The sequence below is a fragment of the Galeopterus variegatus genome, unplaced genomic scaffold, assembly GCF_000696425.1.
Source record: "Galeopterus variegatus unplaced genomic scaffold, G_variegatus-3.0.2 Scaffold954, whole genome shotgun sequence".
NCBI lineage: Eukaryota > Metazoa > Chordata > Mammalia > Dermoptera > Cynocephalidae > Galeopterus > Galeopterus variegatus.
In genome coordinates, this window is record NW_007727065.1 from 285,056 (window position 1) to 304,641 (window position 19,586).

General features: G+C 48.4%; 2 protein-coding genes across 4 annotated transcripts in view; one reads left to right on the top strand and one right to left on the bottom strand.

The window, feature by feature from the left end:
* LRRC4 (leucine rich repeat containing 4) overlaps positions 1 to 19,440 on the bottom strand; it is a 35,230-nt gene extending 15,790 nt beyond the window's left edge. Inside the window, exons 1-2 of one of the 3 annotated variants that reach the window (XM_008573682.1) lie at positions 18,802 to 19,440; positions 16,753 to 18,623 (exon numbers count right to left, since the gene is read on the bottom strand). In XM_008573682.1, the coding sequence (XP_008571904.1) occupies positions 16,753 to 18,523 (1,771 nt within the window). In that variant the 5' untranslated portion in view covers positions 18,524 to 18,623; positions 18,802 to 19,440. Of the gene's footprint in view, positions 1 to 14,929; positions 18,693 to 18,801 lie in introns of those variants that run through there. The other 2 variants (XM_008573679.1, XM_008573680.1) reach the window with 2 other exon arrangements.
* The window catches only part of LOC103591265 (staphylococcal nuclease domain-containing protein 1), a 354,022-nt gene that overhangs the window by 272,335 nt on the left and 62,101 nt on the right, over positions 1 to 19,586 (top strand). The window lies entirely within an intron of this gene.

A 19,586-nucleotide genomic window follows, 5' to 3' on the forward strand; every position in this document is an offset into this window, starting at 1 on the left:
TGGCATCGTGTATGGGATACTTTAAAATATTTCAGCAAAGAAAAAGGGGATAGACAAAGCAATTGTGACAACTTTGGTAACTGGTGAATCTGGATGCATTACTATTCTATTTTCAGTGTTTCAAGTTTTTCATATCAGAAAAGTTCTTTTAATTATATATATATATATATATATATATATATATATATATATTTTTTTTTTTTTTAAATTCAAAGCTCCCCAGGCAATTCCAATGTATAGCTAAGGCTGAGAACCACTGGCCTAGGCTATTAAATTTAGATCCCCAAACCCTAGAAGATCAGCTTTGATTTTGGACTTTGTCTAACCTAAATCTGATCTTTCAGGATAAGTTCTCTAAGGAGATTGCTTATCTTTCAGGATAAGCAATCTAAACTCTTGGTAGGTAGAGGACCGGATGGGCTAAGAACAAATTAGACCTGTGTCTAGAATCTGAATTCAGGTGTGGACAACTAGATAGCTTTGTCTCTTCCACTGAATGACTTCACTATAACCATCCCCGAGAGCTACTGTGCCTTTGAGGTTACCTGCCTTTTCACCTGCCAGCACTGCATGTCCCATCCTAAGAATCTCTCTGGCTACACCAGGGCACCTGCATTGTGACACATGCCACAGAGAGCCCTGACCTCCTTGGAATGCTCAGCACTTTACCAAGTGAGATTTGGCTACAGCTGGGGTAAAAGGGCTGAAACTTGTACCTCCCCCGTTCCCAGGAGTCCACATGCTCTCAGCTCTGTGTGCATGTGTGTGAGGACTCTTTTGTGTCCTCAGTTCCTCTTCCAACTCACAAACACATTTTGCTCTGGCTGCTTAGCAGATGGGACAAACAGCGGCTTGCTGCAACCAAACCAAATGGACCTCGAGCTCAGGCTGGAAGTTTCTATGCTACATTTACACACTGCAGCCTTGCTCAGGACCCTGGCTTTGCACCTCCTCATTCAGGGGCAAGCTGCTAGCTCTTGTTTATTCAGGGAGCTTTGTGATTTATACTTAAATATTTAGCTACTGTGTGTTGCGAAGGGACATGGAGCAGAAGGAGAGCTAAGGACTGCCCAGGTCACTCAACAGCCCAGAGGTTTGCATGGCTGCCCTCCTTCCCACTCCCTGAGGAGTCCTGAGACAGTCTTTCAGCAAATGACTGCCTGAAAAAGGTGCAGAAGTCACCTCCTGCACTTCTGTGGGAAGGCTGGGCATCTCTGTCTTCCCCACAGGGTCAAGTTAGCATTGGTCCTACCTCTGTCCAGCGCCTACATGCAAAATCCAACAGGGGGAGGGGGGAATCCTTCCTCAGCCCAGTCCTAAGAACAGGAAGCTTGCGAGGCACTAAAGTGTAAAACTCCAAGCCTTTTCTTTGGCATACCCAGCATTTCTTCACAGAACTCTTAGAACAAGAGGAGACAGAGGTTTTCCCTGACTCTGGCTCGCTCCCTGTTCTCCCTTGTACATGCCTCCACTGTCGCCACTCTTAGACTTGGGCTCTCCATCGTAATTGTTTCCCTCATAGCACTCAATGCCTCAAGGGCAAGGACAGAGTCTTTCATCTGCATTGTTTGCCAGCACCTAGCACAGTGCCGGTCACTGTACTGGTTCTAAATAGGCATACGCATGAATCCGTGAACCATGGTAGGGCGATGGGAGGAAGTGCCACTATGCTAAGGGTCAGAAACCTAACCTTTAAAAATGAGATTCTCATTCATTTGGGCTTATGAACCTCAATTGTAGGGCAGTTTAGAGCCCTTTCTGAGTTAGCGTGTACATCAGTCTGTGAGTAATTAGGGAAGTTTATGGCTGGGAATGGCTATAGAGAAACATGCTATTTGGTCTCTCTGTGCCTTGGTTTCTCCTGTTTGATACTCATGAGTCTTCGAGGAATCTGTCCTCTCCCCCTCCTTGCCTGGAGCTCTGGGGAGGATGACACATTTGTAGGAGGGTTTCTCTTTGTTTTTCCAGGGCAGTCAGTCATTTGACACCTGGCCAGCTCTCTTGGAAGTTACTCCTCCTGAATCTGAATGACACCTGAGGGCCAGTAGCTCGGCTTAAGCAAAACCATGTACAACAGTGCTTTTGGAGTTAGTGGCAGGACTGTCCTATCAGAAACCAGTCTAACCATAAGTCTTCTCTCTGCCTCCTTCTCAAGTCTAGAGCAGAGGTTCTCATTCTGGGTGCACCCATGAATCTCCTGGACACTTTTTAAAAATATTGAAGTCCTATTACCACCCCTAGAGATTGCAATGTATTTGGTCTAGTACCTAAATACTGGTACTTTTTAACAGCTCCCCCAGTGCTGGTAATATGCACCTGGGACCAAAAAGTATTGTCTCAGAGAGTCTTCACCAGAAGGAGCTGGAATAGCACTTCTCCTCCCTGAACAGCCTCCCTTCGTCCAAGGAGGATGGGAGAGAAGAGGGCCCCTGTGCTGCCTGCCCTCCTTAGCTAGTTCTGACACACAACTCCCATGCTGCTGTTGGTGGTGCAGCCCAACCCCACTCCCACCACCCACCTACCCACACACAAAGCCCATTGCTGCTTAACCTTGGACATATAATTGGAGGGGACAGGGGTTCAATTTTGTTTTGGGGGTCGTTAGGGAGAAGAATCCAGAGCTGTCTCTGCAATTTGTTATCAGAGGTGAGTATTTTAAAAAATCACAGCTCAAGGAATGCTCTTCCTTCTTCCAACCCCCAGTACCCAAGCATCACATCCCACCCACTGGTAGCAGTGAGAGGCAAGGCCAGACACCAGTTGAAATCCCAGACAGCTTCCTACCCTCCCTCTATATCTTGTCAGATATTTCAAGCTTTAAGTCCTTATTTGTGCTCTGCCTACTTGGCTGGCTGTTCTCGCACTTGAGCGGCTTGTTTGCCTGGACAGGTCCAAGCTGTCTGAGCCATCAGCAGCTGTACCTCCTCCCTCGCGCCTTCTGTCTGAGCCAACCTTGATTCACAGTAGTGCAGATGGCCCTATCCGTACCCAACGACGTCTGCCACTCCCATTCCCTCTCCTGCCCTGCTTTCCCGAGATGAAGGGGCTGGGCCAGGCCTTGCCTGCCGGTGAACCTAGGGCTAAGATAAAAACCGTACCTAGTTCATGTTCTGGCATATTAACCCAGGTGACATGAAAAAAAAAGGTATCTGAAACTCATAGGACAAGGATAGGGTAAGGTTTAAGTTCATATTGTGCCTGCCGGTGAACCTAGGGCTAAGATAAAAACCGTACCTAGTTCATGTTCTGGCATATTAACCCAGGTGACATGAAAAAAAAAAAGGTATCTGAAACTCATAGGACAAGGATAGGGTAAGGTTTAAGTTCATATTGTGCAGAAAACACTTTCCAGCCTGCATCAGAGCTGTTCTGTTTTTGTAAATGGATTTAGTACCACCCACTTTGCTTCCTACATATTGCTGAGAGCTGAGAGAGAATCAGGGGAAAGAGGTGTCAGAAATCACCTTTCTTTCTCTTCCTACCCTTTCCTCTTAATACCGACTTCGGCAGCTTCTCAAAACACCACTCCTCGGTTTCTTGGTCTGGTTCAAGGTGCTGAAAGGTAGTGGCCTGGAATAAACCATTGTAATCAGTTTTCCTTCTCCTTGTCCCTTTCTAACAGAAATGAAGTGACTGATAACAAATGTGAGAGGGGTCCTGGGAGACCCTGTACAGGAGAAAAATATGCTGCAGCACCTTCGAGGACCACTCTGCTTTTCTCCATGCTAGCTTGCTGCTGAGCAGCAAAAGTCTGGAGCTGCACAGCAATCAGATGTCCCATCTAGCAGGCTGTGTCTGAGCAAGACCCACAGCTATCCACTCTGGCAACAGCCTACAGAAAGGGAAGTCCTGTGGGAGCAGTCTGCTATGCTGCCTGCTCAGCTCTGAATGGGGCCATACAATGTAAATACATTGACTTATTTGCATCATCTGTAAACCTAAAAACCCCAGCAGCTGTTGGAATGCCATTGGTCCAGCAATACCAATATTCACATTATTCACCCTGATACTTAGTTATTTCAAGGCTCCCCCCCCCCCCCCCCCCCCCCCCCCCCCCCCCCCCCCCCCCCCCCCCCCCCCCCCCCCCCCCCCCCCCCCCCCCCCCCCCCCCCCCCCCCCCCCCCCCCCCCCCCCCCCCCCCCCCCCCCCCCCCCCCCCCCCCCCCCCCCCCCCCCCCCCCCCCCCCCCCCCCCCCCCCCCCCCCCCCCCCCCCCCCCCCCCCCCCCCCCCCCCCCCCCCCCCCCCCCCCCCCCCCCCCCAAAGCAAACCCTTTCTGTAGAGTAATATCAGGATTGAGATATATTATCCACTCTCTGTACAACTTTGGATGTTTTCTTCAGGATAAGAATATTTTTAGTCTTTGATAATGATCAGATATCTTTATTGGTACCCAAAGACCAATAACATACAAAGGAAGGAGTCTAAAGAGGCATCTGCTTCTATCCCTAGAATTTGAAGCCAGTCTTTTGGTGAGCTCTCTCATGTCAGAGTGGGCCTGGGGCCATGTGGATGGCATGGAATTAAAAGGCTTTATTCCACTGAAATGTCATGGTTACCCACAGCCTAGGGCTGGGGTCTGCTCTCTTCCATCCAATTTGGTAAGGAAGAAAAATCCTGAAACAGAGTAGAGCACCCAGGAACCTTTTTTTTTTTCCCTAAAGCCACATGATAGATTTCACCAAAGGGTGTCTTTCATGTACTTTATAACTGGCCCTGCCCTCCTTGTCTGGAATTATATGTTGTTTTCTCTACCTGTTACAATCGTTACTTAAACTCAACCACAGGAAACTTACTCTCTTGTATCCATTCTCTTCACCTCCAAATTTTAGTGACCTGCCTGCTTTTGTTTTTGATCCATTAATTCTAGTCATTTTGAAGTGCTGGTCTGACAGTGACCTGCAGGAACAGCCGAGGTTCTTGAGGTGGGTCCCCAGGACCTTAATAGATAATATTTGTCTTAGTCCTTAGTTGCCATCAGATTTACAGCCAAAAGCTTCAGCAGCAGGAACATGTGGCAGATGTACTACCTGCCCCACCCCCCACCTCCCTTCCCCCCAGTATGTGGGAGAACAGCCCTGAAGCACAGTATCAAGAGGACAGCAGGGGCCGGCCCAGTGGCGCACTGGATAGTGCGCCGCTTGGGAGGCGCCTGGCTGAGCGAGGCGTGGGAGCAACACCGAGGTTTGCAATCCCGTTGCCGGTCCCTGGTCCGGTACGGGGGCAACACTGAGGGTTGCGATCCGTTGCCGGACACGGAACAAAAAGACAAAAAAGACAAAAAAAAAAAGAGGACAGCAGAGCTCTGGGAGGGGTACTGCCTCCCTCATCCTGCCGTTTCTGAGGCTTGAAGACTGGGGAAGGGCTCCTGCCCTCTGCAAACCTACCTACACAGAGACCTACAGAGGGCTGCCCATGGCCCCCAGAGCTGCCTGCACTGCTCAGGTCATCTGCATGTCTACTTGGTACAGTATGCCCGGGACGTGAAAGGGCTGCGTCCTTACAACCCCAGTTGCCCAGGAAGATTTTCGTCTTGTTCCAGTACAGGTCTGCCTCTCAGGTTCCATGCATTGCATCCACTAAAGTTTTAGCCATGAGATGGCTCTGTTCTCTCTGGGGACAAATCAGGAAAAGATTCCCCAGTTGAGTCTTCCCCAGACTCAGTTCAAATGGAAAAGCTCACCGTGCATCCTCAGTGTCTGCACCTCCCATACCACGCCTGCTTCCATCTCAGGCCATTTCACACGAGCAGAGGGCAGCCTCTTACAGCTCCAGCAGCAGCTCTCCTCGGGAGCAAAATCTTTACCCTTGTGGTATTTTATAAACCGAAGCAGTGAGGCCTGAACTTAAGGAGGGAAATGAGATGACCTTGGGGGGTTGACAGGTTCAGCACAGGCATTTGTTTGGGTTACTGATTTCCACATGTGAAATGCTTCTAGTTGCTCCTGACCTTCCTTGCCTCTGTTTTGACGGTTAGGTCCTGTATCCACTGTGGCATTCGTGCAGGGAAACAGGGAGAAGCTTTGCTGCTGCTTTTCTCTGGCACCTCACAATGGCTCTCTATCCAGTATGGCATTGCCAGTGGGGAACTGCTGAAGTAGCACTCTAGAGACTCACCCAGGGGACCCCTCCAACTCCTGCCAAGCTCAACAAATCCTGACAGTGCACCCTCCTGAATCACACCTTGCTCCAGCTTTGCTCCTTCTTCCCCGGTACAGTGCAGGGCACCGCCTTACAGGAAAGTCCTGGGTGTCAGCAAAGGAAGCATCTGAGGGGGAGTGCTGCTCAGTCATCTTTTAAGTGGAAAGAAAAAGGTCATCAGAGCCATATGGGGCTCAGGGTGGATGATTGTTGACTCTGCCTTGCTGCGGCAAAGGGGCCAGCTCACTGGGACCAGCCCTGGGCACTGCCAACCCATCCAGCTGCCGACAGCCCAGCACAAAGAGACACATGCTCTGTGTACACGGATGGGTTTGCATGTCAGCATGAGCCCATTTTTAGCCCTTGCCCAGGTGGGGCAGTGCGCAACACAATAATTTAATTAAATTTGCCTCCCTCCATGGCCCACATATTTGAAGAGGTTTGGGGGGAAATGAATCTGGCTGAGGAACATTACCATGCTGCTCTGGCACTGCCCCACAGCCAAGCTGCAATACCATAAAGGGTCTCACCATCCTGAATATGGCCCAGGGCATCTGTCTGCACTGCAGGCTCTCTGGCCAGGCTGCCTGCTGCACATCTGGCAATGCAGCCTCTGGAAGCAGTCCATCTCCATCACAGGGAAGCCACTGGGGACAAAGTAAGGGGACTCCCTACCCCCTACTCAAGTCCTGCTGGCAGCAGCTTCAGCAATAACTAGGGCCACAGTATCAGCTTTCACCACAAACTGCAGTGTATTAAAATTTGAGTAGGCAGAATGAGGAGCGCTCTACCCTCAACTGACACGGCAGCCTCAGTGATAGCTATTACTCTAACATCAGTGTTGTTAGACCACATCTCTGTACTTCTGCCCTGCAAATAACTAATGTTTAGGGACCTAAAATTGATTCCCCTACCCTTGCTTCCAACATTTCATATCTCAAATGCTCATCATTTTTTGTCCATTATGCCTGAGCTTATTAACCCACACTCACACTCCACACCCCAAAGACCTGCCTCTGCCTCCCACCCAACCAGCGCTTCTCTTGCATTGAGTTCATCAGGAGGCTTTTCCTTTCTCTTGTCACCTCCGCCTTGTCCAGAAAGTCTGTTCATGTGAGCTAATCCTTTCTTATCGCTAACCCCTAACCTGTCTCTCAGACTTTTCTTTCCTAGGTCAGCTGTACCAATCCTGCTAGAGAAAAGCATTCTCTTTGGTCCTCTTTCTCTATCCCTACCAAGAGCACATCCTCCTGGCTGACTAATCTCTCCTGCGTAATGATAGCAGCACCTCCGAGAGAAAGGGAATTTCTCTGGCACAGTTCGTCTCAACACCAGCATAACACAGGCTGTTGCTTAGGAGTGGGAATCAACAGAGCCAGGCCATTATTGGAGGGGACTGGTCTCTAGGGGAGCTAGCAGAAATTACTGCTCCTTAATAGATGGAAACTCATTTGCTTGAAGCCCCTGCCCTCCTCTTTATTTCTCTGGATTCCTCACCTCCTTTCTCTTCCCAGCTTTGAAGTTGAAAAGAGAGGTAACTCCCCCCATCCAAGACAGCAGATTTCTGCTAAATTAACTTGGTTAAAAGACATCTTTGGCTAAAGTGGCTGTTCTTTTAGAATGTTTCTATTGGGACTTCACTTGAAACCATCAGCAAAGAGACAAATTCTACTTAAATGTATGTGATAAAATGATAGCCAGGGCTGTCTAAGCTCTTCCTCTTAGGGTCCCCTTGCTTACACACCACCAGTGAAGGCAAGGGAGAGGGAAGCATGACTCCAGATTTCTCTGCTTCTCCAGTGGTCTTCATGACCTTGAACAGACCTCTAACATGATTTAGCTTCTGCAAGCCTTCGCTGCACAGGGATAGATGTTCTTTACACTACTGCTGTGAACTCTTGTGAGAAGGGAAGGCCATGTAAGCAACAAATGCCCCTTTTGATTTATTAGCTGTTTGGGCTGCCATCAGAACCCACACACCCTGGAACACTTGCGGTTGAAGAGAAAGGAAAAGTTGCCTGATTTCTCAGCTCTAGCTGTTTGAATGAAGTCATGAGTGGGCACTATCTGTCTCAAAGCAGTAAGCACAAATACAGCACTGGTGGGAAAGGCCTTTCCCTTCTTCCCCTCCCCTCCTGGAAGGGAACTATAAGGGAATGCACCAAATTGCAAACTCCATGGGGCACTAATCACTTTGCCATTTCTGAAAATAGTGCCCCCTGGAGTTGTACATCATGGTTGGCCCAGCTGGTGTTCAGTAACAGTACTGGGTTGAGAACCCAGAGACCAGAGATCTGGTCTCTGCATCACCAGCTGTGTGATACTGGGCAAGTCACATGTTCCTGGACATGTTCTTCATGTTCTATAAGGACATTTTTTCTGATAAATAAAATGAGGGGATTCAACTAGATTTTCTAAATTAACTTGGAAGTTCCCTTCACTGTCTCCACATACCTGAAGGTAGAAGCTATAAAACTGCATTCTGTCTCACTGCCCACTGCCATCCCAAGGTCAGCCAGCCTTGATAACACACCCATGATGTGAAGGTACCCTCAGCTGAAATGATACCACTAGTCAGAGTGAATGTGGATTTAAACAAGAAGTGGGAGAGAGATTAAGTAAAGAGAAAGCTACCCAGCGAGCCCAATGGACTGGAACAGGAAGAGCACAGAATAGGCCAGTGCCTTATTCTTCTCATGTTCATACTTCTCTGTGGCTTCAGAACCTTTTTTTCTGACACAGATGCACACAACACACCCAGTGCTTGCAATTACTTCCCTTATGAGAGAAACAAAATGAAACACAGACAGGCTTTGAGATATCTCAGTCTTATCCTGTCTCTCAGAGTCCCCTCTCCTCATTTCTAATAGAAAAAATAGTCTTCCCTTTCCCTGGTTCCTTTAGCAGTTTCTTCCTTAGGCTTTTCTTTTCCTCCCTTCTTTCTTACTCTGGACTCCCCCCTCCCCAGCCTTAAAGAGATGAATTGGAAGAATATGCTGTCATGTCAGAAGGAAGCCATTTTCAATTCACACAGGCAGAGGCTAATAGGATAAAGTATTATCCGACTTCCTTTAAGTCCAGAAATTAAGTCTTCTTGCAATGGTAATAGATTGTAACTTGTAACTACTGTGGCTGGAAGGCTGCAGGAACAGGCTGTTAGTATCTGAGGCCTCAGCTCCATTTCTGGGCCTATTGTGAGGGATGCACTGAGCATTCCTCCATATACAGCCGCATGATCCAGAGAGCTGGCACTTGGCTCCTGGCTGGAATCGCCTCCATGGAGGGCTGCCTATAACTCATTCAGTTCACCTACAGTGGGAGAAGCTGTCTGAGTTATCTTAATGAACCTGGATGAGAGGGTAGGTAAAGGGAGGAAGCCAGGGCCTTGAAGATTGGGAAGAAGTAGCCTGAGGCCAGAAAGCCAAACTTTGCACAGGGAACAGTCAGTGTGTGAAAGCTCTTCTCAATCGTCTTGCTGACTAATTGACCAGGTACAGTGGCTTATATAGTGACTAAGTCATCATGAGCTCAGAGATACAGGGAAACCAGGGTTGAGACTATAAAGGAACTGTTCAAAAGAGACTACAGATTAAGGAATTGCCTCGGAGAAGAAATATCACAAGAACTGTTAGAAGGAGAAAGAGCCACCATTCTAGAATTGAAGTATCATGCAGGATTTCCTAGGTCCTATCACAGCCAATGAATGTACTCAAATGGGGATCATGGAAAAGATCATCTGATATAATAATTAATTGAAGGGTGTTTTTTATTAGTGGGGAATAGAAAAAGATAGGTGGACATGAAAGAAACAAGTGGATCAAGGACTGTTCTTTTGGCATTTTGTAATTAATCTAAACTTTAGTAATTGCTTTAGTATTGTTCCTGGGCGCACAGAATGAATAAACCTGAAAGGCTAAGCACTACTTTGGTCCATTTAGCCCCCACACCTGGTATTAGAGTAGCCTCTCATCTCAGTGCTTCCCTAATGGAGGTTCAAAATTCATCTTAATGGGATAAGCTAGGAAAGATGCCATCCTCTCAAATGCTAACTTCCTTTGACAAGACAGCTTCTCCCAGGGATTTCCCCTACAGGCTTGGGCCTAATCTCTCTGACTCACTGCAAGGGTCCATGTGCACTGAACTCATAGTCATCATTATTTTTATGAGAAAACATGGTTTATATAACACCCTCCCTCAGGAATAATACTCTTTCTGTGGATAAACAGTGAGTTGCACCCTCCCCTCTCCCCCAATGACTCTGCTTCAGTAGAAATGAGGGAATGTGTTCACAGCAGCCCTGAGTATGCCAGTCAGGGTTGGGATTAGATTACAGTCCTCAGGGCTGGGTTGCTTCCCCAAGCAGTGGACAGGCTCCAGGATAAGGAACAGGACTGTTGTGGGTAGGTGGTTTGGCCCAAGAACTGACAGCAAAGCTGGCACGTACCAGAGGATAAAACGTGTGATCATCCTACAGTATAATTCTAGCCTCTCATTAGGAAGTCAAAATGCATTCTTGCTTCGGCTCTCTTGGAAAGTTGATCTCCCTGCTTTTCTTCTCCTCTGTTCTGTGCATGAATTTCACACTAACAGTCCTCCCCCATCCAGGGTCCAGCCAGACTCTTGCTTGCTAAGGCAGAGGAATTTCCCTGGATTTCCTCCTTACCTGCATTGCAGACCCTTAGATTGTGTATTTGCCATAGAGCTCCCTTCTTCTCTTACTTGCTCAAATTTTGGTACTTTTTTTCTGCCTTTGTTTTCTCCAAGCTCTCCAGTACTGCTTGGAAGCCCCAACAGACCCTCTCTCTGCTACCTTCTCCCTCCTGGTGCCTCCCCCTGCCCACTCCCAGTCCCAGTAAGCCTTCAGTCAGGGAGGATTTTGTCAGAGACTTTCTGAATAATATTGTTTCCACTGCACCCTTACAGAGATACAGGGATAGATAGTGAAGACCAAGGCTTCCTAGGTAGATATTTCCTGTCCCGGCCCTCAGCTTGTGCACTGCTACCAATAAAAGCACCTTTACTTTCTTCTGGCTCACCATAAGAAAAGGTAATCTATTCCTGGACTAAGACAGTACCTTGGGCGAGCTATAGACCTGGTTTAAGGATCAGAGCACAAGGCAGGGTTTTCCTGGGAAGTAAAGCACAACCGTCTTTCCCAGAGTACTTAGGCTTGTAGATGGTACTATCTCTGACTTCTGGACGATCATCCTGCCTCTCTGGAATAGCTCAGTAGGCATGTTCTCTCTTTGGACATAGACAAGGTTCAAGAATAGAGGTGGTGATGGAGCTGGTCTGTTGGTCTCTACCCTTGTATGTATCATCAAATAACTTCCAACCGCATAGCATTTACTATATGATGTCAGGCACTGTTCTAAGTGAGAGATATATACAAGGGTACTTCAAAAAGTTCATGGAAAAATAGCATTAGAAGATAATACAGATCTTTCTATGAATTTTTGAAGTGCCCTCGTATGTGTGTGTGATAGATATATCTCTCTGTCTCTCTCTCTCTCTCTCTCTATATATATATATATGTGTCTCACACATATACATGATTATATATATAAAATTTCAGTTCTAACAACAACCTCTGAAGTAATGAGGTACATACTAATATTGTCTCCATTTCACAGATGCCCAAAGTTACACAGCTAGTAAGTGATGGAGCTGGGATTCAACCAAGACTGGCTCCAAAGCCTGTGCTTGCAAGCACTATGCTATATTGCTTTGTATATACTTGTATATGTTTCACTGATCCAGTTCCTGAAGCCCTTATTCCCACTCCAAGAAGTAACTTACTTCATCTTAATTTAAAGCAAAGATGAAAACGTTAAGTCTACTGCCCTAACCATTCTTCCCTCTGCAAGGGAAAAGGGTGCTTTCTGAATAAATAGAGACCAAGAGAGTTGCTTTAAGCCAAAAGCTGCCTTGAAGTTTAGCTGAGGCAGGATTTAGAAATGGCGTGAACAGTGCCTGCATTAGCCGATGGCATGGAGAGCTGAGTGCCAGCAGAGGAGATAAAATCAGACATATGTTTGGATATAAATGTTCTCTCTTTCTCTTTTTCCTCTTCTCTAATTTTAAGCCCCTGCTGCTTTGTTGCAGTGAAATGGCAGAGCCTTAATTGTGGGCTCTGACCCCCTGAGGTAGAAGCCTGGGGTAAGCCCAGCTTAGTCCTCTCCCATTCTCTACCCATCACCACTGCAGGAAGCCAGAGGCCATGGATTCCGGCCCTTTCCCCCAACAACAATAGAAATTGTCTTGCAGGGACTCTCTGCACATTGTTCCACCCAGCATCCAGCAAGTTGCTGGCCTCAATACATGTTAAATAGCCATGATAAAGCTAATGTCTCCAGACCTTAGAAACTAGTCTGTCTCTACCTACATTGGTAATAGGATGCAGCATTATACTTAGGGATGATAAAAAGCTGTGGAGTAGATTATGGAAGTGGTTACCACTGCATGGCGCTTAAAGAGCTAGGGCTGTGGTAGATACAGTGGAGGGGAAGAGTTAAGGAGCACCCCAGTATTCTCATTTTGGGGCCAAATAAGCAGAAACTACTGTAGAGAACTACTGGGTGCTTTAAGACCTCTGTCTACTCTGTACTGCTTTCAAGTTTAAGGCTGGGAGGAGGCCAAGCCACCCTTCTCTCTGTAAACACCCCATCTTACCTACTTCATCCTTTCCCTTGTAGCTGTCACCCTCTGTGGGATGCTGCAGTTTCTGTCTGCCACTGGGCCTGAGAATCAGTGAACTGTTATGTGCAATCCTGAGAATCCAACCCCTTAGTGAGCACAGTGGCACTTAGGTCATCTGTGGAGCCCCAGTGGTCAGAATTTTGGTCAGGACTTAGAGGGCAGTGGAGTCAGTTCTGAAGGAGATTGAACAGTTTTAAAAGGAAGAAGAGAACACGGGAAGATCCCATTTTAACTACATATTGGCAAGGAAAGAAATATGTTCTTGATAGCCAGTAAGAGCCTGAGTGGGAAAGCACATCTAACTTGGGAGTCAGGACATCGGGGTTTTAGTCCCACCTCTTCCACCAGCTAGCTGTGTGACCTTGGATATGTCTTTCAAGTTCTCTGGGGCTCAGTTTCCTTGACCATAAAATGTGAAGGGATTAGAGTAAGTGATTTTTCACGGCCTTTAAAAGTATTCTATAATGCAAATTCTGCAACTCCATATCATCAGCAACAGTCTTTACCTCTAACATGTTGTTTAACTACACCACCCCCACCCAAGAGCTACCAACCCATGTTCCATTCCCAGGTATGGAATGGAACAAAACCTTACAATTTGGCCAGGCCTGAGGATGTTACTGACATAGCATTAAAGGCTGTACTTTGTGTGCTCATGGGACTCCACTCTGAAAAGTTGTCCCCGGTACCTGCTACAAAGGAGGATATACCCAATCTATGGCAAAGGTTACTGCTCTAAAAGCTGAAACAGTGCCCAGACTGAAGGGCAGGCCCACTGGTGAAAGGAAGGAACTACCCTTGCAGCTCCAAGTATACTCATTCCTAGGATCAACATTCTCAGTCTCTCCCCACTCCTTTGAGGTTCCTTCTGGAAAGCACTTCTCCCTCAGATTCTAAGACCTGAATATGCTCATCTCTAGGACAAATGCATTTGTTCTTAGGACTCTTCCCCAGGATTGTTTTAGGCCCACTTCTCTACCTCTCCCCTCAGACCTTTAGCCACAGACCCTTTGTCACTGCAGAGTTACCGCATAATTCCCTGTCCACCCAAATAGCTGTCAAAAAAGGAGGGGTGTTAGGAAATTGGCTCCTCATCCTCTATTTCGGAAGCAGCAACTTCTGCCACAATTGCCTCTGAATTTATATCTGGGAAACTAGGAAAGGAAGTAATTTCTTGCTTTTTCAACTGGTCCTAGCCAGGTCCCACCTTTTGCTCTGCTGCAGTTTTCTTTCTTTTTATTGGGGGTAGGGTGGTAAAGAAGAGGCAGAGGGAAAGTATCTTTGGTGCATAGAAACATGAGTGGCAGTTCATAAGTGTATGCCCATGCATGTATTCTGCCACAAATACTGATACCCAGAAATGATCTACACACCCAGGAGGGTTAAGGATTGGCCCTTTCTTAGCCATCTGCTGCAAAGTGCTGCCTGCCTCTCTTTCCCTCCTCAGTGCCAGAGAGTTCACACCCATTCAGTCCCGGTTCCCTGCATTAGTATAAATACTAGCACTGAAGAAACGCAGCGTCCCAGTTCATGCCTCCCTGGATGTCATTACTCGGTAAGCATCAGGAGACAGACACCCACCACCACCAAGACATGTCTGACTATTTAGCACCTAGAGAACAGAAGCAACACTGCCTGTGGGAAGTTTAAGCCAAACTACATTATTGCAGACCTCTTAAATCCAGGTCCCCCAGGGTACTTGGGTAGAGCTGGTACTGCCTGACCAGCAGCTTCTGCTGAGGTGGCATTTAACTTCTGGCCAGATCCCAGGAGCTGAGACTGACCCATTTCCCCTGCTTTTCCAGGGCATACAGAATTTAGTTATACCCCCAACAAAGCCAGGGACTAACACACTTAGCTCATGGAAGGTGCACTAGAATTGGGGTGTTTTTATTTAAGCTAAGGAAAAGGTGTTGACAGCTTTAGCATATTCCTGTACTTTAAAAAAAATTTAACATTTGTCTCCCCCCCATCATACCTCTCCCCTCCCCTCACCCACTTTTTTTCCTTTAAATAGAAATGACTTGGTCAATGTTCATAAGAATCTATAGGTTCAGGGTCTTATTCAATTTAACCCTTTGGGGACATTGAATTAAAAATTGAACAATATTTATTAAAATACAAAAATACACTTTTCTCACATTACAGTCAGTGTTCTTTTGTTGGCATTCCCGCAACCCATACCACCCACTTTCAAATCTGAACCCTTTATTTCCTTTTAAAGCTAAAATAATAACTGAAGAAGTTACATCATTAAATGGACGAGAATAACAGATCTTTGCCTTCCCCACCCATGCCCACCCTTTTTCTACCACCTCCTCCTGAGGTAGGCCTGGGAGAGGGAAGCTTTCTCCCATTGCACTCTATTCAACAGGACTCCATGCAGAACTCACTGCTGTGTATATGCATGGCAATTTGGCTGTAACTGTGGCTTTCACATCTTTTTTGTGAACCATCCTGATTAAGAAAGGCTCCATTACTTTAAGTGAGCCTGTGCCCCTGTTCGTCTCTCTTTTTTCTTCTCTACTCATGTCTTACCCCACCCCATCACCACAACCAATTGACATCGGCTGTAATAATCCCTAATGAATCAGCATTTAGAATAGTCACCAAATCACAAGCATGAGAAAAGCTTCCACTCCCCCGAGCTCCCCACTCCCAGCCCTTCCTTCTCCGCTTTAAAACAAACAAAACCTTTTTTAAAAATCATAAAATGCCATCGTCTACAATCATTTGTCAGATACCAGGAACAACAGGTGGACACGGCACAACGCTAATTTATGGCCTCCTGTGAACACATTTTCTCTGCCTCTGCTCTCCCTTCCCACCCTCCCCTGCTGCTGCACCCTTCAGGGGCCTCCTCCCTCTCATGGGAAACCCTGAATAGACACATGCCTTGCAGAGTGGGTTAAGCCCAACTGCAGGAATCTGGTGCATTGTGAAAGCATTTCACTGAGAGCTACGCCAGCTCCCTTCCTTCTCTGCTCCTTCCTGAGGCACTCTATTAGGCGAGGCACATGCGTGTCCCAGTGCACAAACCCAGGAGACTTGTGCATATGGGCAAAGACTTAGCCCCTTTAAGGACTCATTTGGATTTTGGTGGTTTTCTTGTCTAAAATACATTTACAGATCTATCTTCCCCTTCGCCTCCGAAGAAAAAAATTATTGCCTCTCATTATTTTGGCACAGTACAAATTCATGGCGGGGGTTTTTTTTTTTTTTTTTGTATTTTTTTTTTTTAATAAGATAAATTTGCAAAGACAGCTCTCAGCTTAAGAAAGATGTCTATAGAAATGGGTATTCCTGTATCCTATGAAGCATCTTCTAAAAAATGACAGATTCAGTCTATCCCTCCTACCCCCGCAGAAGCCCGCACCCTACCTCTTTAGGGATGTTGTTATAGTTTCTTTTATCTTTGCAATTTCAATAGTATACCAGAAATCCCTACCGGCAGCATGGCAAGTTGACTTGTGGCTTGTACCCCACAACATTCTCAAGAGTCCCTTCCCCCTCCCCCTTTAAATAGAACTTACGAATTAGAAAATAGTTTTGTTTTGATTTTTTTGTTTTTAAATTTTAATATAATCTGTTTTTTTAACCAGCCCATAGATTTAATATATAAGCATATACAAGAAAAAGTCTCTCCCCACTCTGTACAAAAGTTGCTGTCTTTTTTTTTGTGCATTCTATTGCATTTCATAAGTGTTTTTTTTTTGGGGGGGGGGAGTCATATTTGAGTTTCCTGTACCTTGTCCTTGGTATGGGTCTGAATTATATAAGGTTCAGAGATAGTGGTGACTGTGGGGTGCAGAGAGTTCCCCAGGCTGTTTTCTGTCCAGTGGGCCCCATGTGCTGGTTTGTAGGTGTTGTAGTTAATATGGTCATGAATTGTGGGCAGCACTACTGCCCCCTCACCTGATACACTGGATGGAGCTGTTGTTGCTGCTGCGGATGCTGCCGCTGGAATGTCTTCATCCACCTGGATAATCTCAACTGTCCGGGCAGCTGTGACTGTACTCCGCTGCTGGTGCCGCTTACGAAGTTTATAGAAGACAATCAACATGGCAGCAGCTAGCAGAGTCACTGCCACGAAGCAGCCAATGATGATCTTGGTGGTCTTCATGACTTCATCCAGGCTGGTCTGCATCTTGTCAGTGGTGTCTGTCGCGGGTACTGCCACCTGCTTGGGCACACGGGTGGTCTGAATGAGCACCGTGGTAGAGGTGGTATATGCCGGCTGGTAACCAGTGGACGTGGTAGGAACCAGTTTGTACTTTGGCGTTGTGTCATCAGGCGAGATCTCTGTGGTCTCCACTGTTACTGTAGTGAAGAAGCTGTAGTTGGAGGTGTTGAGCTCGGCCGTACTCACATTGAGGTAGGCCGAGGCATTGGAGTTGCCTGCCACATTGGTCACCATGCATGTGTATACCCCAGTATCTGAGAGCAGCACATGGGAAAAGTTCAAGGTGCCATCGTTGAGAACAGAGATCCGTGGGTGGCGGGAGGCGTGGCTGAGCACTGTCCCATTGGGCAGCAGCCACTTCACGGAGGACATAGGGGGAGTCCGACACTTAAGTTCCGCCATCCGACCCTCAGAGATATTGAGGTCCCGAGGTGCATCCATGATGAAGGGGGCAGAGCACTGGAAGGAAGCCTGGTCCACTTCCACCAGATAGCGGCCTCTCATGTGCATGGGAGCATGACAGCGGCCACAGCAGGTGGAATTGGTGGGTATATACTCTCGAAGCCACCAAGCTAGCCACAGAATGTCACAATCACAGTTCCAAGGATTGTGGTGTAGGTGCAACTCCACCAGGTACTTCAGTGGGGTAAAGAGGTCATGGGGCAAAGAAGAGAGGTTATTGTGGGCCAAGTTGAGTTCTACAAGCGAGGCCAGCCCATCAAAAGCATTCCGCTCAATCAAGCTGACCTGGGAGTTCATGACCCACAGCTTCTTGAGGGAGCTTAGGCCATGGAAGGAGCCAGGCCTGATCTCAGGGAAGTGGTTCCCTGACATCTCCAGCTCCTCCAGCCCCACCAGGGGGGTGAGATTAGGCATATCTTTGATGTTGCACATGCCCAAGTTCAAGTACTTGAGGTTGAAAAGCCCCTCAAAAGCCCCTTCAGAGATATACTCCAGCTTCTTGAGCTCCCCCAAGTCCAGGCGCATGAGGGAGGGCACCCTGTTGAAGGCATAAGAAGGGATGCTTTCTATGGGGTTGTTGCGAAGCCAGAGCTCCCGCAGTTTGGACAGGTATTCAAAGGCTCCACTCGGGATGACTGTCAGCCAGTTGTCGAACAGCTCCAGGGTGTTGAGGCTGGCCAGGCCATTGAAGGCCCCCACCTCGATCTGCCGGATGGAGTTCCTGCCCAGCTGCAGGACCTCCAGGTGGTGGAGGTGGCGGAAGGTGTCGGCCTGGATCATCTGGATGTTGTTTTCCATGAGGTTGAGGTAACGGGTGTTGGAGGGGATACCCTGCGGGACCTCGGACAGGCCCCGGCGGGTGCACACCACCTTGCTGAACTGGTTACTGCACGAGCAGACGGAGGGGCAGTTCTGGGGCCCGGCTGAGGCGGCAGCAGCGATGGCTGCACACAGAATCCACACTTGCGCCGTGAGGTAGACGACGGGGAGCAGGACGGCATTCCAGGTGTGGTGCACAGTTACCTGCCACAAGAGCTTCATGGTGTGGCACGTTCATAATTCACCATCGCCTGGGATTTTGGCTCGGAAAGGAGAACCAGCCCTACCCCGGCTTAAGTGAGCTAGGAGCTCGTCTTTCCATCTGGAGAAGGAGGTGGGGAGGGGGCGATTAGAGAGACGGAGCAGATCGGCCGAAAAAAAGCCTGCCAAACTAAAGAGCGGCCCCTCATCTGCCAGCCCACCCTCAAGTCAAGCCCTCCAAAAGACAAGACTTTCTCTCCCACATCGAAACCATCCCCACCCAATTCGCTGTCACCTACCTCGGCAGGAAGGCAGAAAAGAACTGGCGTGGTGTCCTTAAGCTTTCTCCGCGGGAGCTGGGCACCTCGTTCCCATTCGGACTTCTTAGTTTTAATTAACAAAAGGGGGAAGTGGTGGAGGAGGGGAGGGCAGGGGAGATGATATGAGAGGGGAGGGGAGGGGAGGAGAGGGGTGGGGGAGACAAAATGGCTCCTAGTAAATCCGGAGCCAGAGACAGCGAAGCCGCGGAGTTGAGGCGCGCGGGAGCGAGCCAAGGCCCGGCGGACTATGCAGGTGCATGCCCCCCCGGCCCGAAGAGCGGCGCCACCAGCGCTTTCCTGCTTTGTCCTTGGACCCTGGCACCGGCTGGCTCCAGCCACGGGGACAGGCGCTTCATCGCCAAAGTGTGCCTCCGGCGCCCCCAGCCCACTCCCTGAGCCTCCGCCAGAGGAGGGCGCGGGGGCGCCCCGAAGCCGCCCAGGCCGCGCTCAGTCGCTGCTGCTGCCGCTGCGCTCCCCTCTCCTGGCGGCGGCCGCGCGGGCCGGCCGCACCTGATTGCAGTCGTGAGCTCGCGGGGCTGCGAGAGTTAAGAGGAGGTGTTCGCGGCGCCTTCGCCCTCCCCAGACACACACCCCCTTTCTCCTCGCCTCTTCTCGGAAGGGTTAAACAGGCAAAAACTGGACTCAGTTCTCCAGTCCGCGGTCTGCTGGCGCTAGGAGCGGTAATCCGTTCAGCCCGGGAGGGGCAGCGGCGTGGCGGCTGCGCCGGGACCAGGTCCGCCGGCCTGAGAAGCGCGCGGCGCCGC